Raw genomic sequence first — 24,557 nt, forward strand, 5'->3', positions numbered from 1 at the left:
GCAGCATCAGGGAGCGCTCACAGTGTAACTGGGTACTCCCCCTCCAAGAGGCCCTTTATCCCAGCCTCCAGATAGGAAAACTGCAGCTAAGCAAGTTCAACGACCTGCACAAGATTCCTTGGCTGGCAAGTGGCCGGACCAGGGTCTGAGCCCAGGCTGGCGGCTCCAGAGTCCTCTGCCTCCCATTTTAAGTCAGAGAGCAGTAACGTGACCTGATGTGCGGTTTTAAAAACATCATTCAGGAAATAAATATTTGGGCATCACCAGTTTATGGGAGTGAATGAGATCACCAAGGGAGGATGTATGAGATGGGAAGGAAGGGATTCATTTTCAGGTGAATGATGGTGCAGAGAAGCAGACTGAGCGGCTCTCTGCAAGGGAGAAGGGCAGCCAGGAGACAGGGGGTGGAACCCCAGTGAGCAAAGGAGGGGAGTGGAGGACGCGGTCAATGATGATGTTGAACGCCGCTCGCTGCTCGGAGGTCAGGGAGGATCCGATGTTGACACCTGCTGGATCCGGCAACTAGGAGCTTCCTGGTCATCTTGCCCAGAGCAAATTTACTCCTGTGGCGGATGCAAAGGTCAGACTGCAGACGGCCGAAGAGGCACAAACCAGACACAACAGAGGAGAAGGACAGAGCAGGGGCTGGCAGGACTCTAGCTAGAGGGAGAGTTTGGGGCCAGGGGAGAGACTGAAGATAAGTAGGTCCCGGACCTGAGTACGGAGCAGCGGGTCAGACTCACCTGGAAAAATAAGACCCAAGGCCCATGAACCAATTTTCCCCAGGTGGCCTCAATCCCCGGGAACCCCAATGACCACAGAGGCTAATGACCTCTGAGTTGGGCAGTGTTTCTCATAGTGTGGTCCTGGGAACACCTGTAGCTTCTGGGACCCATCCTAGACCTGCTCATTGGGACTCTCCCACGAAGGTCCTGGGGAGCTGTTTACCGAGGACTCTGGGTCATTCTGATACATGCAGCCTGGGACCCACGGACCCTCTCTGCTCCAAGTGCAGACTTCAGACCAACAGTATGGGCAACTTCCTGGGGGCTTATTAGAGATTCAGACAATCAGCTAGAAATTCAATCAGCCTCGCCCCAGTCCCACTGAATCAGAATCTGTATTTTACCAAGATGCCCATGCCTTTCCAGTACATAGAATGTTTGAGAAGTTCTGGACTGGAAATGGAGGGAGGGTCTTGGGGATGTGGGGAAAGGTACCCTGGCACCCTCATGCACACGTATCTAGTGCAGAGTGTCCTGAGACTTCCCTGCTGCTGACTGTTACAAAAGATAGCACGAGATGCTGATGGAACTCCCGTTCGGGTTCTGATGCTTCAAGACCCTGCTACACCTTCCAGAACAACGGCAGGCATGATGGCAAACACTTAAAATGTTATCCTCTTTTGCAGGATGGGAACGTGTTGTACAGGACATTCAGTTTGCACTCCCTCTGCAAGGGAGGCCAGGAGCTCTGTCTGAACCCTGAAAACCTCCCTGTACAGAGCCGCATGGCACGCACTTACCTACAGGGGGCAGCACAGCAGAGTGGTCCATCAGCTCACTCAAGCCTCAAGGTCTGCTTTCAAAACTCAGCTGGGCCACCCAAGTGCCTTAGCCAATTTCTTAAGTCTCTAAGCCACAGTCCTCATTTGTAAAACGGGGATACTAATAGGACTTACTTGGAGGGGGGAGCAATGGTAAGAAGTGAATGAGATCATCCAGACAGCACTGGGCACGGTGCCTGGTACACAGTTATAAGTTCCACGGTCTGACCCCAGAGCCCCTACACTACATGCTCACTTGGGGTCTCCACCATTCCACCTAAGCCTAAACCGGCCTAAATCCATTCCTCCGTGTGTAGGCCCACATGCCAGAAAACCCTTCTGTATTTTCACAGGGAGGAGAACATTCTATTTTAAATCGTAGACATCTGTAGTTGAAGGGGGCATGGGGATGATCAAGTCGTTTTACAGATGAGAATACTAAAGCCCAGGAAAGCCAGAGTGCTTCTGCCGTGCCCCTGGGGCTGTGCTAAGCACAGTGCCCCCATAGTCCTGGAATTAGACGGAGCAGTTGCTGAAGCCGCCAGGAGCCCTCTGTTGCTTCATATGGAAGTCCTCACCAGCCCCTGCCTCTGGTCTTCAAATCCCAGCAAAGTAGCAGGATCCAATGAGCTGATGATAACAGGTGTCTACGCAAAGGCTTAGAAAGAGAGAGAAAGGCAGGGCTGTCCTAGAGGCCACATCCCTTGGGGCCCAGAGAGAAAGGAGAGGGCTTGGAGGAATATGTACCCTCAGAAGAATGACTCATTAACAAGGAGGAGTTAGGATGGGGGATGCAGAAAAGGAGGAGGTGAGGCCAGGCTGTTAAAGCAAATCCATCAGGTGACCCCTCTGAACTTCTTGAGGGAGAGAGAGAGAGAGAGAGTGAGTGAGTGAGTGAGTGAGTGAGTGAGTGAGTGAGTGAGTGTGTGTGTGTGTGTGTGTGTGTGTGTGTGTGTGTGTGTGTGTGTGTGTGTGTGTGTGTGTGTGTGTTACTGGTGGGAGGATTCCTGTCCCTGCTTAGCAATCCCATCTGGCTCCCTGGTAGGAGAAAACCAGCTCTGAGAGAGCAGCAGTGTGAGAAGGATACAAGAAGGCAAGCGAAGGTGTGTTCACTGGTTCACTCAGAACTGTGCACTGAGCATCCTTCATGTGCCAGGAGCTAGCACACGGTTCGGTGTGGGAATGACAGGGATCACGATGTATGCAGGGTCTTTCTTGGCTGTCCTGAAGCTTCTAATGTCACCTGGAAGACGGTACCTAATGGCCTTTACTGTATCTGCTTGTTTACAAGTGTAAGGTAGAAAAGGGCTATGGAAACAGGGACAAGGGGCCTCTGTATAGCCTGGGGAGGAGGACGGGAAGGCTTCTGAACAGGGATGTGGTTATAGAATGAGAGATCCCTGTTTTTATCCATCCACCCACTGATCCATTCATCCATTCATCTATCCATCCATCATTCTTCTTAAGCAGCAGCTTCTGCTGGTGTTTTCCAGTTCTACACTTCCATCAAAGGGAGGCAGAAAAACTGGGTCATGTCAATCCTGTAAATAACTAATATCTCTGGGCAGAAGCCAGAGGGCAGGTTTCTACTTAGAAGGAAAAGAAGGCTCAGAAAAGTAACATCACATGCCTTAAGTTCCATGTAGGGTCAAGAACAAAGACGGATCTGCTCCCCTACCCCGCTCAGCTGCAGCCTAGCAGCCTACCCTAGAAACCACTCACGGAAGCACTGTTTGGTTTTCTAAATTGCTTGTTTTCTTTTGATGTTAGTCATGTCCTCTGTAGCCATACACAGACAGGGTGAATATGATTCTGCTCCTCTCTAATTCTCCTAAAGGCCAGCCTTCAATACAACACTTTAAGGAGGACCGCTAATCGGTGGGAGAAAAAGCCTGGCAGAATTAGCAAATTAAGTGATGAAACAAATCTGCCTTCGTACGCCCACTGTCTGGAATGAAAAACAAAATATTTTTGAAATGCAGAACGTGGCGGGAAAACCTGGCACAAGAACTGGAACGTTCAAGAGAAAGCACAGGGAAAGTGAGTCCCACATGTGTATCGTTTTCATTGTCGTTCACACTTGCCAAGATTTGGTTTGCATCATAGCATGATTATACTATCCACGGTTTATGTTTTCTGAAGCACGCCCTGCAGAGAAATGGGAAGACTGTGGCCTTGATGGACTCCACAGGAACCACGTCCACGGCCATGACTGTGGGCGAGGCTGACCATAGCTGTTGTAAAGAGGGACCCACGACTTCTGGAAGGTGCTCGTACAATGATTGCAGGCAGCCCCTACAGGAACTGTAAAAGCCTGTCTCCTAACGGCTCATGGCCCACAGGCAAAGTCAACAGCCCTGAAGGAAGATCGCCTGGAAACTGCATCGGAAGGCAGGTCAGCTCTGCTGTCCGAGCGACCCTTCCAAGGTCACAGGATGAGAATCGCAAGCAGATGTTCGCCAGTCACCTCTGATTCTCAGAGCAGTGGCATCCCTGGCACCAGCCACCATTGCACTAAAGCACTCTGCCTACTCTCCTCACATCCTCTCCTTGACAGGCAGAGGGACTCACCCGCTCACACAGCAAACAATCAGTGAAGCTGGAACTTGAGGTCACCCGAAGCCTGAGCGGTTCTAAAAACAGGGAATTCATTAGCACCTCGGGCACCCCACGGCCACCATTAAAGAGTTCCAGAAGCAGAGCTGGGCTCATTAGAAGAAATATATTTCTTCTTTATTTAAAGAACTCCCATGCTATGATCGTTGGAAGTGAGTTTTGTTCTGGAAAAGGACAATTATCGTGCTGCCTTTGGAATCGCAGATGTCAACGCAGGACGAATAACGGCGGGGCGCTTCTTAGGCATCTGGCCCAGGGGGATTCGACTCTTGTTGTCTGTTGACCGCAGACCCACGGTGAAAATGAAATCTTATGCAAAGTCCACCAGATATTTAAAAAGAGAGGGAGATGTACAGCAGCTTTGCTTTCAGAGAGAAAAGGGCTCCAGTCCAAAGGCCCCTTTGCTCCCCTGCACTGACCCCTGGCACTCCAAGAAGCACAGGCTGACACGCTGACGGAAGTCTCACCCTTCACTACAGAGATGAAAAAATGAGACCCCAAACCAAAGAGCTGGATCCTCACAAATCCCTATTGGTCCTTATGGCAGATTTTCTAGACCCTTCACACATAAGCTTCTATGACCCGTGCAGCCTTTCTCTTTATACATTTCTTTTAATCACCTAAAAACCTCTCGTTGCATGTATGTAAACATGATGATATTATTACTAATAATGGCTAATTCTCCTCAAGAGCTTAGTAAGTGTCAAGCGCTGTCTAAACACTTAACTGGTAAAAATACAATTAAATTCTATGAGGTCAATACTACTTGATTATTCCCCATTTTACAGATGAGGAAACTGAGGAACAGAGAGATTCAGTAACTTGCCCAGGATGCAGAGAAACCAGGACAAACCCCGGCAGGCTTGTGCCAGGCTTGTGTGCTCTGAAGCACACCATGCACTGTCTCCTGTACAAAATAAGAAGTTAGAAGAGAGCAATTATCCATCACCCCACCTCTCAGAGTCACCCGCTGTTAATGGGGATTGAAATCTCGCTGGTGTTTCTGGTTGAGATTTCCAAATGCTGGTCACCTCTTGCTGGGAATTTCATTTCTGGCGCAGATAAAGTCCTTTTCTTTCATGAGCAGTGCTGGGATAGCACTAGCCGTCCACCTGCTTTCTTTAGGAAGCAATACGCACGGAAGCACCGCAAAAGCAAAGCAGAGCACTGACCCTCAGCACGTCACCATCACGTTGCTGGGTGCTCTCTGTTCTGTGCTGCGCTGGAGGCCAACACGCTAGCTGGGATGCTTCTTACCTGCCTGGGCTTCTCAGGAGGGAGGCTCTGCTTGGGCATCCCTTCTCCCCGGATAGGAAAAGAGGCTGACAGTGCAAGATTTGTCCTCAGGAACCTCCTCCCTTCATGAGACTGTTAGTTAAATCATAGGACAAGAACGTCTCAAAATGTCGTGGGTACAAGGCTCACCTGGGCTGCTGGGTAAGAGGCAGATTCCTGGGCCTCAGTCTCAGGGATCCTGCTTCAGTGGGTTCTGAGTTGTCCCCAAATCTACATTAACAGTGAGTCGGGTGACGCACAAAACACACTTTAGGAAACGCTGGGTAAGGGCTGTCCCTAAGACACCAGGACCTCCGGTGGAGAACAGCTTACAGCCCCCTTCAACTGCTGTTCAAGAGAAAACTCAAGGAAAACTTAGTCACTGAGGTTTCTTTGCTCATTTTTGTTTTTGTTTTTGGCCGTATTACGTGGAGCAGCTTCCTGCCAAGCCACGGAGATAACCCTACAACCTCTCCTCCATCCATTCCGCAAATGCACTAGTCGTGTTGTCCTGATAAGTCTGGTGACTGAGAACAGCTGGCAGGCACTGGGGACGGTTTTACCAGGACTTTTAAAGCATGGAGCGACGGCAGGAACAACTGATACTTGTTGAATGGCAGGTACTTCTAAGAGCTTTACAGAGAGCCGTCTCATCTTCAGAACCCCGTGAAAGGGAACTACTTCTATCCCATTTCACAGACGCGGCACCTGAGAGGTTAAGTGGTACGGAGAGGTTAAGTAACTTGCCCAGGGTCGCACAGCCAGGAAGTGGTAGAGCTTGATGTGACCCACTCATCGGGCTCTTGACCACTAGGCACACAGCTCACGTCCTTCCCTTGGCTTACAAGGTCCCGCGTGATTGCCGCCTACCACCTACTTCTCTAGGCACCCCTGAAAATCGGCCCTCCCCGCCACCAGCACAGGCATTAGCACGGGCAGACCTGGATACCCAGCGCCCTGTCTCTCATCTGTTCGGCTTTCCTTTTCCCTGCAAGTTCCTCCACCTCTTACTGGGTTAACTCACCCTTCACCTCCCAGGCTCAGCTTAGATGACGGCTTCCCTCAGAACACTCTGTGGATGCCCCAGGTGAGACTGGGGGTCCCTCCTGCGGGATCCCAGCTCCCAGGACGTACCCCTTTCCCAGCATGGGTCACATCCCGTTCCCTGCTTCATCGCCTCAGCTGTCTTCGTTTGGCCTCTTCCAGGACAGGGATGTCCTTGTTCACCATCCCCCTCCCCCTCCCAGCCCCTGCCAGCAAGTGCCGAGCGCACAGTAGGTGCTCTATGAATGTCTGTGAATTCGTGAATGCACGAACACAGCTCCTCGGTGGCCGTGGAGGTGAGGAAAATGCACCACCAGCTCTCCGGGGGCAGGGAGCACGAATGATGGGAGCTTCTGCCCTGCTGGGCCCGCAGCCTCGCTCAGGCCAAAGCCGCGCCTGCCATGGGCTGCCCTCACCACCGACCGGGCACAGCGAGCATGCTGAGACCCCCCCCATCCCTGCGAGGCCTGGGACGCTGCCAACAGGTGCCTTCCACTCCGGGACATCTGTGGTCCTGGTGGAACCATTCATGGCCTGCACTGCAGTTGAGATTCTTCCTGCCCTTCTTCTCCTCCCCCTCCTCCTCCTTCCTTTCATCTCTCCTTCCACAAGTACCCAACCTCCATGTCTGTCCTCCCTGCCTTCCCCTGCCCCCACCCCCAGGAAATCTCAGGGACGCCTCATCCCGTCCCGGCGTCTGCATCTCGGCAGGCCTGGATAATGCAGTGGCAGAGCCTGGGTCCCAACTGCTACTCCAGGCCTGTCCCCAAAGTCAGGGCGGCCGCCCAGGTTCTTCCTCAAGTCACCACGAGAATCAACATGCCAGCACACTGTGAAGGAAAGGCTAAATGGGGAAGCGGAGCCGAAGTGGGTGCCTCACCTCCATTCCCATCTCAGAAGGTGCTCCTGAGTGATGGCACTCATGGGGAAGAGGGGCATCCGAGCACCTGCACTGTCACTGCTGCACCCTGGAAACACACCCCGACTGTGGGTGGCACGTGACTTCTCTCCCTTGCCCCTTCCCAGCATCAGACTGGCTGGTGTCCTCAATTCCAGGGAACCGGGAACAACCCCAGTTTGGCTTTTAATGTCAGACAGCGAGTGGCGGAGACGTGCCATGTTCTGCCTCAGGACCAACTGCTCCCTGCCATCAGACAGAGCTTCCCACCAGGCTGTCCGGGCACCGAGAGCAGGGGGACTGTCTGACTGAACATCAAGGAGCGGGCTGTGCCCAGGAGCTCAACAGAAAAAGGCCTGAAGACACGTGGAGAGTCACGGTGATGGGCCTGAGCAGACCTGGGAACAAATCCACAGCCACGGGCTGGCTCCCCTCTTGTTGGCCGAAGGGTACAAAATGGCCAAGAGAAAAAAATACATCACGCTGGGTGACCGCCATAAAGTCACCGTGCAAGCGGGCTACCCATCCTGCTCTTTGGGATACGTGCTGCTCTCAATGCACCACAAAGGCCTCCTCACCAGAATCACCCGCTCCTCAACAGTGCCCGATCCCTCCCTAAAGCGCTTTCTCTTCGCTCAGGAGTTCAGTAAAGATCTCGGGCTCTACCGCTAGGTCCCAAAAGAACTGGACAGGCAGACAAACGTTGCCCCCGACAAGAGACAGCAGGAACCAAGGTGGTCTTGGGCCCATGCACCTTTAAATCGCATTGAAAATCGGAGACACCGATTACCTGCCACCACGCCCCCATCCCCCCAAAATGAAGGGCACGATGATAGAAAAAAACAACCCAGGTACATGCAGACTACGCCTTTCCAAAGGAGTCAGACTGTATCCTAATGTGGAATTAACCTGAAGCTTTTCCATGCTGTGGGAAAGGAACAACTGCCTGTAACCCATTTTAGTTCCCTCTCTTCCAATCACTCAGTGTGGAAAACCCGACAGCCTTTGTAGCCCAAAGACATTCCTTACATTTTATGGGATTCCTCTTGCAGGGGTCTTAACAAAGGACATGGTAGTAACCATGTCAAAAGCCACGAGTTCCTGAAGTGCTTTTTTAAGAGGGGTATACAGTTACCTTCTGACCGCCCCCTTCTCCTCCCACTCTAAACCGTAGTGTTACTAGTAAACAAACCACTCCGGTCAGGTGTTTGAATTATAGGAACGCACCATATCCTCCTCGTCTAATTATCACTTTCTCATCTGTCTCTGAATTTTTGAAAAAGCCATTAGGCAATTGCAAAGTAGCTTTATCGCAGATGAAAGTGCAAGTCTGCATAAAAAAACAAAAATAAAAAGGCTGCCCAGTCACAGCCTCACTTGGATCAGCAAGATTTGTCTGGATGTGCCAGGAAAAAAAATGTTTTTGATGTTCTGTGATTTTGCAGCCATTTAAATTTTATTAGCAATTATGGAGCCTGTTACCACTGATGACATCTTGCAGCTCCAGCCAAGTCCTGGCAACGAGAGCACCACCAGAATATCGGGGCCCGGGCAACCTGGCCACGTGCGTTGCAGTGACACAGGAACATGAACCCTCCCAGCTCAGGGCGCTTCACTGAGATGCTCCCCTTTTTGCAGGCGGAGAAAAGGCAGCACACAGCGCTGGTAGTAACAGAGTTCTCTGGAAGTGGCGGGGAGGACTGGCGAGACAGAGTGAGGCTGATGTTTGTGCAAAAGAGTTGATTTGAAAGAAGACGTCAGGATGACTGCATGCCACTAACTTCTCAGCTGGTGACTGTATTGGTATTTAGATTGGTGGTTTCCAAGAAAGCAGTGGCAGGTCCCAAGCAGCAGCGGCCATCACCTGGGAGGGACCGAGGAAGCCAGATGGGGCTTGGTGGGGCCTCTGGGAGATGCCCTTCGAGTCGCCCTGTCACCACCAGAACAGGATTAGAACGACACTGGCAGGAATGTGAGAGGGGGAGCCGTAACTAAATAATAAAACAAAACTTTCCAAGAACTGGGAGCCTTGGTGACTTCAGAAAACGAAAAAGTTCCTCTCCCCTCTAGGAAGATACTAAATTGGACACACTCCTCCCAGTTTTTCTCTAGGCTGCAGGATGCCTTGCCTCCACAGACCTGACTCAACATCCCCCAAACAGAGAGTCTGGGGTCTCCTGTCCGAGCTCCAAGGGAAGGGGAACCGGGACCTCTGGCAGAGAGTCTGATTCCTCTTGCCTTCTGGTGGGGACGATGGGGACGTGAGATGGCACGGGGCGCCTCCACCCTAGGCTGCTGCACAGCACATCCCTTAAAACAGGGCGTCACGGGGTCCCTGGGTTCTGTCTTCTGAAAATCGTCCAGGGAAGGGGACTTGATCACTTTGACTAGTGTGCTGCCATCCTGAATATTCCCAGTATTTCTGAAACAGAACGGTCCACCTTCCTTAGTTTAGAGAACCTGCTGGAAAGTAGAATCTAGCGAGCATCTTCCAGCACATCTTTGATGACTGTGGGAGCCCGAGGGAGCCTGGATCAAAAATTCTCTGGCAACCCTGGAGACTCTCCCTTTCAGGGAATACGCATCGCTGGGGAAGGGAGAAGATGGGAAAGCGTATTTTATTAAGTGCCTGCTATGCGCCAGACAGCACTCGAACATCTGACTCTCATACCCCCCTTTCCAGACCTGCTCCCATTTCGCAGATGAAGAAACTAAGGCTCCCGCAGGGAAGCGGATAGCCAGCGGCAGAGCTGAGATCTAAAGGCTCCACGCTGCCAGTAAGAGCACAGCTACTGTTTACTGAGCACGTGCTTGGTGCCAGCAGCAGTTTGAAGAGTTTTCTAGGTTTTAGTTCATTTAATCCTCATAAAAATTCCCCGGGATTTAAGGAAACTGAGGCTAAGTACCTTGCCCAGGGCCCACAGTTCACACGTGACAGAGCTAGGATTCAACCCAGGCCCTGTGGCCCCAGAGCCAACCCTCCCGCTCTGCACGCTGCCTCCCGTCCCGAAGCGCAGCGAGCACCCCAAGGAAAACAGACACACGCGGTATGTCTATCTGTTTGGAAATGTCAGGACCTTGGGCTGAAGCGCCCTATGCTGACCATCAGAGAAAATGAATTCAATTTCACTGACTCTAAGACACCACCGATTGTAAGGGATGCCACTGATTTACATACAACGGAGAAAGAAAAAAACTCTCCAATTAAACTAGGACACACGTTTTCTTATCCCATCGATTGTAAGAGGCATCTCGCTTTCAGAGACCTGAAAATGTAAAAAGATGTGTGTCTTAGAATTAAAGAAACACTGAAGGCCTTCGAATGAGCAAAATGGTGAAATGCACGATAGACTCAGGGTGGAAACAAGGTTCTCTGAGTGCAGAGTATCCGAACACTAAATCTAATTTTCCAAGCAAACCTGATAATCCCAATTTTATGTGCAAGCTTCCGATTTAGAAACGAATTCATGTTTTTCATGTCTTTGCTCAGGACAAAAAAGCTGTCTACAGCCCAATCTGTAGCCCAATCCCAGGTGCACTGGAAGGCAGAGAGCTACAGGTATCAATTTAGTTGCAGCACATCCCACCCCTGTGGCTTTTAAAGGCACAGGACTTTCACAGGCTGCCGTACACGCTAACTAGCGTTCAGAGTACTTTCTTTTTCTATCATGGAAGTAGCAAAGTCAAGGCGCCAGGTCATAGAAGTAAGACTACTTTTATAACTGACTTTAAAAGAATATATTTATTTATTTTCTCATATAAAGCACTCTCCCCAGGCTTTCAGCTAGTCCTGTTCTATTGACACACCTGGTCCTGTTCCATGACCACCAGCTATAAAGGCAGGAGTAGAACAATAACAGCAAATTACCCCAAGTGGATGCAGTGAGAACACATCCAGTACAGGGACATCCAAGGGAGCTGACTCTGCAGGCCTGGTCCTGGGTGGCGCTGGCCACTGCACACTCTACTTTGTCAATAATGCACCCAGGGCTTCCCTGGTGGCGCAGTGGTTAAGGATCCGCCTGTCAATGCAGGGGACACGGGTTCGAGCCCTGGTCCGGGAAGATCCCACATGCCACGAAGCAACTAAGCCCGTGCGCCACAACTACTGAGCCTGCGCTCTAGAGCCCGCGAGCCACAATTACTGAGCCCATGTGCCACAACTAGTGAAGCCCACTCGCCTACAGCCCATGCTCTGCAACAAGAGAAGCCACCGCAATGAGAAGCCCGTGCACCACAACAAAGAGTAGCCTCCACTCACCGCAACTAGAGAAAGCCCACGTGCAGCAAAGGATCCAACTCAGCCATAAGTAAATAAATAAATAAATTTATATTAAAAAAAATTAATGCGCCTGGTGTGGCAGGTTATTAGTGTCCTGGAACTTGAGAATGGAACCTTATTTAGAAATAGTGCATATATATAATCAAGTTAAGATGAGATCATGCTGGATGAAAATGGATCCTAAGTCAACGATGGGTACCCTTTTAAGAAGAGGGAAATTTGGACACAGAGACACATGCATAGGGTGGACTCCAAGTGATGACGGAGGCAGAGACTGGACTGTTGATTCTACAAGTCAAAGATGCCAAGGAATGCCGGCGACGAAGCACGGAAGGACTGTACCCTAGAGCCTTCAGAGAGAGCACGGCCCTGTGGACACCTTGATTCTGCATGTCCAGCTTCCAGACCTGGGGGAGAATATATTTCAGTTCTTTTAAGCCATCGGTTTGCAGTATTTTGTTAGAGCAGCCCCAGGCAACTGATATACCCAGAGAGTTTCGGAGCACTTCGTATTTCTCCACCTAGTGTAAAGTTGCTGGCATCTTCAAACAGCGGCCAGGGTCCTTTTAGAAAAGTGAGCATATGGTCACATTCGTGTTAAGGTCAGGCATAGCCCGACAAGCCAGAAATTGTCCCTACGTAGCTGTCAGGAGACTACCTGGGAATTTATACGGCGATCCCAACATCTGGACTGCACCATTGGCACAGGGCACAAAACGCACATCTGGGAGCGGGGAGAGGACCTGGAAGGCTGTGACTTCTACGAGTCCTAGACCTTGGAGGCTGCAAGGGGCAGTGCGGGTTTCAGGCCGACAGAGTGAAGGCAGAGACTTCAGAAGACTGTTGATGCGATGCAGCAAAATGCTGTCATCAAAATCCACTTAGGTGCTTAACTGTGTGGGACTAGGGCAGAGCTGGGAACACTCTGCTGGGTGGGGGGCAAGTGCAGGGCTGTGAAGACACAGGTTCCCAGCTGAACGCAGGAGAGCTACTTCCAAACCCCCCTCCCTGTGACCCTAAGGGCCTGCCCGGCTCACCCAAGGCCCTCAAGTATTTGTTTCCTTCCATCATACAGCGGCTTCTGTGTGTCTGGCTGCCTCCCTGGAGCTCCAAGCTAAAGAGAATTTCATAAGAGCTCATGACTGTGTGTTCAAGACTCTCTGGAGTGAAAAGAAGATATTGACCCAGCAAAGGAAGGGGTTTCTAAGGCTTAGGCTTTCCAAGAGAGAGCAGGAAGAGAGGGGGTGTGCAAGGAATGGCCTGGACGTCTAGCATTGCAGGACCAGGAATGTCACTGCAGACCTGGGTTTGAGGATAATGTCACCGGCACTTTTGAGGGAACAGTATCAGTTAGCACTTACTGAATGCTTAACCCAGGCCCGGCACCCCAACTCCGAGCCCCACATACATTAGCTGATTTAAGACTGACAGCAATGCCCTGCGGTCAGCAGAGCTGATCTACACCCTATTTCTAACTTGCATTACCACCTGGACATACCGCCTATTAAATGTTTTTAACTATCACCCCCTGAAGTAGGTACTGTTACGATCCCCATTTTACAGATGAGGAAATTGGTGTAGAGGTAGGTAAGTTGGTGCCCAGAGCCTCAGAGGTCATAAATGGAGGCTGGCCCCCAAAGCCCCTGTTTTAAACCACAGGATTTATGGTCTCAAATTTGAGATGAAAGAAACTAAGTGAAGTGGGGGCCATGCCTAGAATTATCTGAGATGTTTAAAAACAACTACACAAAGAAAATGACTAAGTTAGAAAAGAACAACATTAACACACACAGGTCTTGGATTCCTTCCTCACCACAAGTGCTGGGAAGGAATGTGAACTTTCATTCTGAAGCATTTAATGGACAGAGTGTTAAACCACAGCGATATTCTCTAGACCCCCATTTTCTGAAGCTCGGCGTCTTCAGAAGGCTTTTGAAATTCAGCATTTAACAATGGCTTGCCAGGATCCACCCACCTCTCCCAGCGGGGAGGTTGATAAAAGAAAGCCCACACCTACTGGGCTGGGCCAGCCCACAAAAGCCCAAATCGATTGAATTATCCCTTGGAAGTATGTGTATTACATGCCTCGGGCTGCCGTAACAAAGTACTACAAACTGAGTGGCTCTAAGCAACAGAAATTTATTCTCTCCTATTTCTGGAGGCCAGAAGACTGCAATCAAGGTGTCAGCAGGGCCAAGCTCCCTCTGAGATCCAGAGTAGACTCTTTCCCTGCCTCTTCTTAGCTCCTGGGGGCAGCTGTCAATTCTTGGGATTCCTTGCCTTCTGGCTGCATCACTCCCATCCCTGCCTCTGTTGTCACATGGCCTTCTTCCCTCACATCCTCACACTGCTTCTTATAAGAACACCAGTCACATTGGATTAAGGGCCCACCCGACTCCAGTGTGACCTCATCTTAGCTAATCACAACCGCAACATCCCAGCTCCAAATAAGGTCACGTTTGGAGATACTGGGGGTTAGGGCGACAACATGTCCTTGGAGGGGACATAATTCAACCTGTAACGGTAAGATTCTTACTTTCAAACTGTTAAAGAAAAAAAATAGAAGCAGGATGTCTGTGAACCTCATCCTGTTACACAGCTGTGGGACAGCTGTCACTCACTCATTACGTAACAATTTTTAAAAAAATAAGATATGGGTAGATGGCTGGGTTAGTTTTGCTAGGGGTGTTGTAACAAAGCGCCACGACTTTGTGGTACAACAGAAATGTACTGTCTCCCAGCTCTGGAGGCCAGAAGCCTTAAATCATAATGTCGGTAGGGCTGGTTCCTTCTCAGGGCTGAAGAAGGATCTGTTCCTGGCCTCTCTCCTTGGCTTGCAAATGGCCATCCTCTCTCTCTGTCTTCCCATCCTCTTCCCCCTGGATGGATCTCGGTGTCCAAATTCCCCCTTCCTATAAGGGCGTATTGGATATGGTTCACTCTAGTGACCTCATTTTAACCTGATTACTTTTATAAAGGCCTTATCTCCAAATAAGGTCACATTTTTTTGTTTTTTCATGCTATCTTAATTTTTAACGTTTTTAATTGTATAGTTGATATACAGTATTATAAAAGTTACAGGTGTACAATACAGTGATTCACAATTTTTAAAGGTTATACTCATTTATAGTTATTAGAAAATGTTCGCTACATTCCCCGTGTTGTACAATATATTCTTATAGCTTATCTTATACCTAATAGCTTGTACCTCTTAATCCCCTACTCTTACACTGCCCCTCCCCCCTACCCACAGTAATCTCTAGTTTGTTCTCCGTATCTCTGAGTCTGCTTCTTTTTTGTTACATTCACTAGTTTGTTGTATTTTTTAGATTCCTCATATAAGTGATATCATACAGTATTTGTCTTTCTCTGTCTGACTTATTTCACTTAGCATAATGCATTCCAAGTCCGTCCGTGTTGGTGCAAATGGCAAAATTTCATTCCTTTTTATGGCAAGGTCACATTCTGAGGTACTGGGGTTAGGACTTCAACATACGAATTTGGGGGCTGGGGACACAATTCAACCCATAATGATAGCGTTGTGCCAGTTTTGCTTCTTACACAGCAGCAGGGGAGGATTAGATCCCACTGTAGTTGCATCCCCCGGCTCATTGACAGGCTGCTTTCCCAGGTCACAGCATGTCAGCTCTCACACCCCGTTCTCTGAGAAAAGACAGAGCAGCCTGAGACAGAAAGAAGCAAACTGTACCCACCCCATGGAAACTGCCTGATTTCCTGGGGCATTTTGCATGTGAGCCAAGCAGTAGGTGCCTTGGTGAAATCGCTGAATTACTGCTAAAGTTTGGTGAGAAGAATGAGGCAGAATCCAGTTATTTCCCCTCATCTCTGCTTGCCCTGAAACACCAGGTTTAAAAGAAAACATTATATGTGGCGCCACCTAGAGGCCTATGATGAAGACCATAAAAAGGAAAGGAAGAGTTTCTGGCTGGGCTTTCCTCCCCTTACATTCCTTGGTGATGATTATTTCAAACTTGCCCTCTCAGCCCAATCTCCTGGATTTCTGCCATCACACTGGTGCAATTAAAAGCCGTGCTCAAGAAATGGCTGGGAACGCTAAAAGCAAATTCCATTTTTTCACCTATTTTTCTATGCCTCTGGATTTGGAGATTCATTAAAATTTTATCATTTGACAAGATTCTTGAATTTATCCCCAGCCCCAGCCCCGCCAACACACACACACACACACACACACACACACACACACACACACACACACACACACACACACACACAGGGCCTGGGACTTTAAAAGTCTGTACATGCCTCAAAAATAGCGATCAAGGGCTTCCCTGATGGCGCAGTGGTTGAGAGTCTGCCTGCCGATGCAGGGGACACGGGTTCGTGCCCCCATCCGGGAAGATCCCACATGCCGCAGAGCGGCTAGGCCCGTGAGCCATGGCCGCTGGGCCTGCGCGTCCGGAGCCTGTGCTCCGCAACGGGAGAGGCCACAACAGTGAGAGGCCCGCGTACCGCAAAAACAAAACAAAAACAAAAATAGCGATCAAAGTAATTTTTCAAAGAAGAAAACGAACCACCTTGTAACACGGATCTCAACCCTCCAAGATCCCTCCCCCATTTGGTTAGAGCACAGAGAGATGGCGGCTGCAATCCAACACAGAGCTGGCAGGAGATCTTAAGGCTTTTGATTCCAGGTCACATGTATGTTCTAGAAATTTGGATTGCCGCTTTATTATTACAGCAAGGGGCAGTAATAAAGTACAGTCTCTTCTTTCAGAGATTCACAGGACTAATAGCCACTTTAGAAATCATTTCCAGGTATACCTCGTATTATTGCATTTCACTTGATCGCACTTTGCAGGTACTGAGTTTTTTACAAATTGAAGGCTTGTGGCAACCCTGTGTCAAGCCATTTTTCCAACAGCATTTGTTCACTTTGTGTCTCTGTGTCACATGTTGGTAATTTTTACAATATTTCAAATGTTTTCACTATTATTATATTTGTTATGGAGATCTGTGATCAGTGATCTTTGATGTTAGTATTGTCATTGTTTTGGGGCTCCACGAACCATACCCATATACGATGGCGAACTTAATTGATGAATGTTGTGTGTGTTCTGACTGCTCCATCAACCAACTGGCCATTCCCCCAGCTCTCTCCCTCACCCCAGGCTTCCCTATTCCCTGAGACACAATATTAAAATTAGGCCAAATAATAACCCTATAAGGACCTCTAAGTGTTCAATTGAAAGGAAGAGTCACAAGTCTCTCACTTTAATAAAAAACTAGAAATGATGATTACGCTTAGGGAGGAAGGCATGTTGAAAGCCAAGACAGGCCAAAAGCTAGGCCTCTAGTGCTGAACAAGTAGCCAAGCTGTAGATGCAAATGAAAAGTTCTTGAAGGAAATTAAAAGTGCTGCTCCAGTGAACACACAAATGATAAGAAAGCAAAACAGCCTTATTGCTGATAGGAAGAAAGTCTGAGTAGTCTGGATAGAAGATCAAACCAGCCACAACATTCCCTTAAGCCAAAGCCCGATCCAGAGCGAGGCCCTAACTCTTCAATTCTGTGAAGACTGAGAGAGGTGAGGAAGCTGCAGAGGAATGTTTGAAGCTAGCAGAGGTTGGTTCATGAGGTTTAAGGAAAGAACATAACATAAAAGTGCAGGGTGAAGCAGCAAGTGATGATGTAGAAGCTGTAGCAAGTTATCCAGAGGATCTAGTTCAGATAATTAATAAAGGTGACTATAAATTTTCAACGTAGACAAAACAGCAATATATGGGGAGAAGACGCCATTTAGGACTTTCATAGCTGGAGAGGAGAAGTCAATGCCTGGCTTCAAAACTTCAAAGGACAGGCTGACTCTCTTGTTAGGAGGCTAAAAGAGCTGGTGATTTTAAGTTCAGGCCAATGCTCATTTACCATTAAAAATTCTAAGGCCCTTAAGAATGATGCTAAATCTACACTGCCTGTGCTCTATATGGAACAACAAAGCCAGGATGACAGCACATCTGTTGACAACATGGTTTACTGAATATTTTAAACCCCCTCTTGAGGCCTACTGCTCAGAAGTAAAGATTCCTTTCAAAATATTACTGCTCTCTGACAATGCACGTGGTCACCCAAGAGCTCTGATGGAGATGTACAGTGAGATTCATGCTGTTTTCATGACTGCTAACACCTCATCCATTCTGCAGCCCATGGATCAAGGAGTAATTTTGACTTTCAAGTCTTATTTTTTAAGAAATACATTTCATAAGGCTATAGCTGCCAAAGGTAGTGATTCCTCTGGTGGATCTGGGCAAAGTAAATTGCAAAACTTCTGGAAGGACTCACCATTCTAGATGCTATTAAGAACATTCGTGATTCATGGGAAGAGGTCAAAATATCAACATTCACAGGAGTTTGGAAGAAGTTGATTCCAACCCTCACAGAAGACTTTGAGGGGTTCAAGACTTCAGTGGAGGAAGTAACTGCAGATGTGGTGGAAACAACAAGAGACCTAGAACTAGAAGTGGAGCCTGAAGATATGACTGAATTGCTGCAATCTCATGATAAAACTGTAATGGATGAGGAGAGTTACTTCTTATGGAGGAACAAAGAAAGTGGTTTCTCGAGGTGGAATCTACTCCTGGTGAAGATGCTGTGAAGATTGTTGAAATGATGACAAAGGATTTAGAACGTTACATAAACTTAGTTGATAAGAAGCAGCAGCAGGTTTGAAAGGACTGACTCCACTTTTAAAAGAAGTTCTGTGGCTAAAATGCTATCAAATACAGCATTGCCGCCACAGAGAAATCATTCATGAAAGTCAATCAATGCAGCAAACTTCACTTTTAAGTAACATTTTAAGAAATTCCCACAGCCATGCCACCCTTCGGCAACTACCACCGTGACCGGTCAGCAGCCATCAATACTGAGGCAAGACCCTCCACCAGGAAAAAGATTGCAATTCGCTGAAGCCTCAGATGATGGTTAGCATTTTTAAGCAAGAAAGTATTTTTTAATTAACGTATGTACATTATTTTTTAGACATAATTCTATTGCATACTTAATAGACTACAGTATAGTGTAAACACAACTTTCATATGCACTGGGAAACCAAAAAATTTGTGTGACTTGCGTTATTGTGGTGGTCTAGAAGTGAAACCACGGTATCTCCAAGGTATGCCTGTACACAGAAAACCATTTTCGACGTTTCTTAATTTTTAAAAAAATCAGATCAGTAGTGATAACATACAGTATGATCCTGTTCAGCAGAATAACAGAGATCCATGTACAAAAAGACTGAATGAACCCACCGGTGGGCTCTGATGGAGGAAGGTTATGAGGACTTACACGCTGGGACAGCTGACAGGGTCTGCATCATCTCCCTGTGGCTCAGTTTCCTCATCTGGAGATAATAACAGTCCCTTTCTCATAAGGCTCGTGACAATCCGTGCGTTACTATAATGTAAAGCGCCTGGGACAGTGCAGCCCAGGAGAAGCTCAAGTAACGGCATGTCATTGCTCTTGCCATAATCAGGGCTTCCATGGAACTTGTATGCTTTTCTAAAACATATCCTTATTCCTTTATTATAACAAAAAGTTATTTGGCTAAAACGATCACTTAGGGCATTCCGCTAACCAAGAACAGAAATACACTCAGACTATCCCCAAAGGAGCCCCTTACTCTCAAAACTCTAAGGTGGAAAATCTCATGACTCCACCCAATTGGAAATTTATTCTAGTCCATTAATAGATATTTCACAAGGTCGGAAATACAACTAGTCCATAGGGGGTTGGGGAAAACATTCAACCTCTTTAGATAACTTAAAATATGAAAATTAAAATATGTAACTGTTTTCAACTATTAAATGAACCAGAAAACCGATTTTTTTAAAAAGGTATTTCCCAGTGCTGCCAAGACTAAAACAAAGCCAGACGTCTCACATGTTGCCAGTGAGCAAAAGCTGATGCAAACCAGTAGCAGAACAAGTGGGCAAGAGGCAGAAAAGGCTCCTGTCCTTCAACCTGGTCATGGCATTTCTGAGAATCGAGCTGAAGACCATTTCTCAAAACAGGGGGAAAGTCATATCTACCCTCATTTCACAACCGTAAGCACTATTTCTAACAGTGAAAAACTGGAAAACAACATAAATACCAAATAATAAGTAAATAAATTATATTTATTCACCAAGTGAATGGGCCACTTAAGCGTTAAAAGTGATAGGGAAATATGGGGGAAAAAACATAGAAAAATGTTAATATGTTGAAACGTTACCTGGGAAAAAAATTAAAATATAAAATCGTATACCTATGGTGATTACAACTGAGAAAAGCCTGAATGTAAACTTGTAAGATGCCCACAGTGGGTCTGGTAGCGTACAGACTCTATGTGGGATTCTGTTTTTCTCCTTCCCTGTTCCCCCGATTTTTACAACATAACATTTTATTACCTTTATAATAAAAAAGTTTCTTCCTGTCTCACGAAAATCTTTCCTCTGCCGTGGATACAGAGTAGCTGCTCTCCGCCTCGTATCCCTCCAAGACACACTTCCCCAGGCCCTTCTCTCACCCTTCGGCAAGGGCAAGACTTCTCCTTGGCTAGGTGTGTTCTTTTCTAAGTGCCAAAGCTGTGTCGTAGGGCTTTTGAGGCAATCACCTCTACCAAGTGAGAGTATCAGCCGCCTTCTCTCTCCTTCCTGTAAGTACCAAGTTGTTCCAAAGAATCAGTGAAAGAGCTCTGTAACTTCTGAATGAGACACAGAAGGAGGCGGCACAAATTCTAAATGGACAACTCTCAGGGAGCCGTCGCAAGGATGGACTAGATGGTACCTACCCTGGAGACCTCAGCCCAGCCCAGCCTGGCTCTGGCTGAAACCATCCTGTATTTCTACCCTCCAGGCATGCATAAGTTCCTTAATCGACCCTAAACATTGTTTTTGTTTGTTTGTTTTATTCAACTCTCTCATTTTATTTATTTACTAAAAAAAATTTTTTTAATTTTTAACATCTTTATTGGAGTATAATTTTTTTACAATGGTGTGTTAGTTTCTGCTTTATAACAAAGTGAGTCAGCTATATATACATATATCCCCATATCTCCTCCCTCTTGCGTCTCCCTCCCACCCTCCCTATCCCACCCCTCTAGGTGGTCACAAAGCACAGAGCTGATCTCCCTGTGCTATGCAGCTGCTTCCCACTAGCTATCTATTTTACACTTGGTAGTGTATATATGTCCATGCCACTCTCTCACTTCGTCCCAGCTTACCCTTCCCCCTCCCCATGTCCTCAAGTCCATTCTCTACGTCTGTGTCTTTATTCCTGTCCTGCCCCTAGGTTCTTCAGAACCTTTTTTTTTTTTTTTAGATTCCATATATATGTGTTAGCATATGGTATTTGTTTTTCTCTTTCTGATTTACTTCACTCTGTATGATAGACTCTAGGTCCATCCACCTCACTACAAATAAGTCAATTTCATTTCTTTTTATGGCTGAGTAATATTCCATTGTATACATGTGCCACATCTTTATCCATTCATCTGTCGATGGACACTTAGGTTGCTTCCATGTCCTGGCTATTGTACATAGAGCTGCAATGAACATTGTGGTACATGACTCTTTTTGAATTATGGTTTTCTCAGGGTATATGCCCAGTAGTGGGATTGCTGTCGACCCTAAACATTTTGATCAGCAGAAGTAAAAAAGCAAAAGAGACTCAAACACCCGACAAGAGGGGAATAATTAGGCTGCAGTGCATCTACTGGATGGAACAGTAGGTAACCTCACAAACACCAATTATCATTGCTACATATATGGTAACGTGGCAAAGGGCCTCTACATTGAAGTAGAAAAAGCAGGTTACTCAATCACGCGTCCCCATGACAATGAATATACTTTGTGTGGACTGACCAGTAACAGTTACCGTTTACAAGTCACTGACTATACCCAGGCATTGTGCTGTGTGCTTAACATGCATTAAAACGTCACAACAATGTCACTTAGAAGGCTGATTATTCTCATTTTGGAGAGGAGGGAATTGAGGCAGCAGAAGGTTAAGGAATTAATTCTCATTTAATCCTTCCAATGGCTAAGTTTTAGACCATTGTGGTAACTTTTCTAAGATCACACAGCGCTGGGGGAGAGGGATGGAAGGGAGGGCTGGGATTTGGACACAGTCCTTCTCCAGGGCTCAACCCGCAGGTCCTAGACTGGGAAGGGAATATGTAAGAAATCTGAAATGCAAGGAAACTTTGTCTTAGAAAAAGGACTTCTTTTCCTTCCCTCTGTTGTCTAAACTTTCTAGTGTTCTTCTGTTTTTAGAATTTAAAGACCAAAGGAGAAAAGAAGGGCAACAGAGGAAAGGTTTTTCGAATGCATGTGTTTATGTGTATGGTTTTTCAAATTATGTTTTGATCAAAAGACTAAATAAATGCCAATCAAGTCTCTACTACACTTGGGGGTGACAGGTCGGTAATGAGGAGAAAAAAATTAACGGAGAATAGCCAAGGCGAGCCTGTTCCAAACCAAACCAAACTGCGCCAGGCAGCTGCCCGCACTACCTTTTCTTTTCTTTTCTTTTCTTTTAAAATTTCTCTTTCCACCAACTCTTCCCGTTTACGCATGAATTCTGGAATCATGGAACTGGGCTGGCACAGGACACAGCTTGTCACAGAGAACTTTAATAATCACACAGTAGAAATTGACAAAGCTGGGGATGTAACTTAGGTCTCAACTTCCGATCCTGTATTCTGTCACAAACGTGTCCCGTTCTGAACATTCCCAGCTCAGCTAAAGACAATCTGCATTTACTGGAGTTCCAATACACACCACATTCCAAAAATGATCATTCCACACATTCAGAGTGTTTAATAATGCTCAGAACTGGACAGATTATAGGGTTCACGCATACTATCTCATTTGAAACTCAAATTACAAACATTCAATTTCTAGCAATTTTGAAGCCAGGCTAGAAACAGAAAAAGCTGCAATAGACATAATACTCTTTTTTAATTCTGCAAAAATAAAAATGCATTATGTATAATAGTCGATTCAGAAGAAATCACAAGCAACAAAGAAAATGAACTATTTCCCACAAAAAACATACCCTCAACCCAATCCCTCCCAAAACTTCTCTGAAGAGCAGGGGCAGGCAGCAGGGATACTGGACAGATCTCAGAGGGGCCAGTCTCAGAGGGAGTACATCACGAGGAAGAGGGGGCCTGGCTCCAGAGGGGGCCCCAAACCCAGAGCTCCTTCCTGCGCAACAACAAGCTGAGCCTCAAATCCCGGTAACAGCTATGTGAAAAGTTCAAATTATCATCTTCTCCTCATTTCCTCAGCTGGCTCCCAAAAAGACGGCAGATTCAGAGCCAGAACACATAGTTCTCCTGTGCGAGAGGCCCTGTGGCCTGGTGCCCAAAGCCCAGGAAACAGCCAAGAACCATCGTCCAGCTGTGTGGTCCCCAGGCACCGGACGACCCTGGGCCCAGGACTCCCGGTGTACTTCCTGCCGGCCAGCGTGCCGTGGCCCAGCTCCCTCTGCAGCACCAAACTTTGGCAAAGAAGAGAAACACACCTCTACGGGGCAGGGAGGATCGTTCCACTTCCTGGAGGCCCCTCAACTCACATCCCTGGTGCCTCCTTTCTCGCAGATTACCACTGACTCACATCTCACGCGGATTTTGGGTACAAAACGGGAAAGAGGCTGAAGAAGGACGGGGTGGAGAGGATCAGAAAGAATCCCGGTCCTGGTGTTGCCCATTTGAAGATGTGTCCAGGTGTTGGCAAAGAAAAGGGCATTTGGAAGCAGATTACTACAAAGTCAGTACCAACTCCACGCTAGATACCTGACGTGATGCTAAAGCTTAGTTCATCCTCAAGAATACTGCACAATGTAGAAGATGTGCAAGATGCTTACCAGCCTGGACCCTGGGGTCAGGCAGCCCTGGGTTCAAATCCAGGTGTGCTGCTCGCTGGTTAGAAGATACTGAAGCTACATAACCTCTGGGAGTCTCAGCATCCTCGCGTGTAAAGTGAAGGCAGTGAGAGTCTCCCAGCGGGAGGGTGAGTAGAGCCTGGTGGACAGGTCCTCTGCTCCCCCAAAGCCGTGGCTCCCACCCCACCAAGACCCCTGTTTCTGCACAGACCACGCTGCTCTGAGACAGAACTACAGGTGGAGAGGGCAGGACAGCCCTGCCCCCAGAGGCCCTGGCCCCGCCGTGGGCAGCACGCAGAGTGTGCAGGGCTGAGTCAGACCCAGAACTCCTCGCTGATGCCCCAGGACTGCCACCACCCTCCTCCTGCCCCAGCAAAGGGCCAGGCCACTCACGGCACTCCTTCTCGTCACTCTTGTCGAAGCAGTCGGGCAGCCCATCGCACTGCCAGGCGCCGGGGATGCACCGCCCATTGCTGCACATGAAGTTGCCTGGAATGTTGCACTCGTTGGTGAAGTTGTTCCCGGGGAGCAGCTGGCTCTCTGTGGGAGACAGGGGACAGGGAGGTCAGACGGCGCCGCCAAGGCAGCAAGAACCCAGGACCGCACAACTCTTCTTCGACACGGATTGTGTATGTGAGACTTCTGGTGGGTGACGTTGCCTCCCTGGGACTCAGTTTTGTCATCTGTGAAAGGGACCCAGAATCTGCTCCACCCCCAGGGATTCTGCGAGGACTAAACGGAGAGCCCCAGGTAAAGCCCTTCTCTGGTGCTCAGCACACAACAGGGGTTCATGAACTTTTCTTCTTTCTCTGTCAAAAAGCCTGGTAGTAAAACCCAAACGTTCTTTTCTGGCCATGGGCAGTGGCTACAAAGGAAGGTGCCAAGACAGAGGGAGCGCAGGCCTCCCAGTACCCAGGAGCAGGAACTGCAGACTCCGTCCAGACCTCAGACTCTGCGGCCCTATATCACAGAATCCTTGCACTTGGGCCAAGTCA

The 24,557-nt window shown here is 48.0% G+C and overlaps 1 protein-coding gene across 2 annotated transcripts in view; it reads right to left on the reverse strand.

Annotated features, from left to right (window-relative positions):
• LDLRAD3 (low density lipoprotein receptor class A domain containing 3) overlaps positions 1–24,557 on the reverse strand; it is a 256,617-nt gene that overhangs the window by 155,082 nt on the left and 76,978 nt on the right. For both annotated transcript variants that reach the window (XM_060157730.1, XM_060157729.1), the window contains exon 2: positions 23,956–24,102. In XM_060157730.1, coding sequence (XP_060013713.1) covers positions 23,956–24,102 — 147 coding nt within the window. The remainder of the gene's footprint in view (positions 1–23,955; positions 24,103–24,557) is intronic.

This window comes from Lagenorhynchus albirostris, chromosome 9 (genome assembly GCF_949774975.1).
Source record: "Lagenorhynchus albirostris chromosome 9, mLagAlb1.1, whole genome shotgun sequence".
NCBI classification, from domain to species: Eukaryota; Metazoa; Chordata; class Mammalia; order Artiodactyla; family Delphinidae; genus Lagenorhynchus; species Lagenorhynchus albirostris.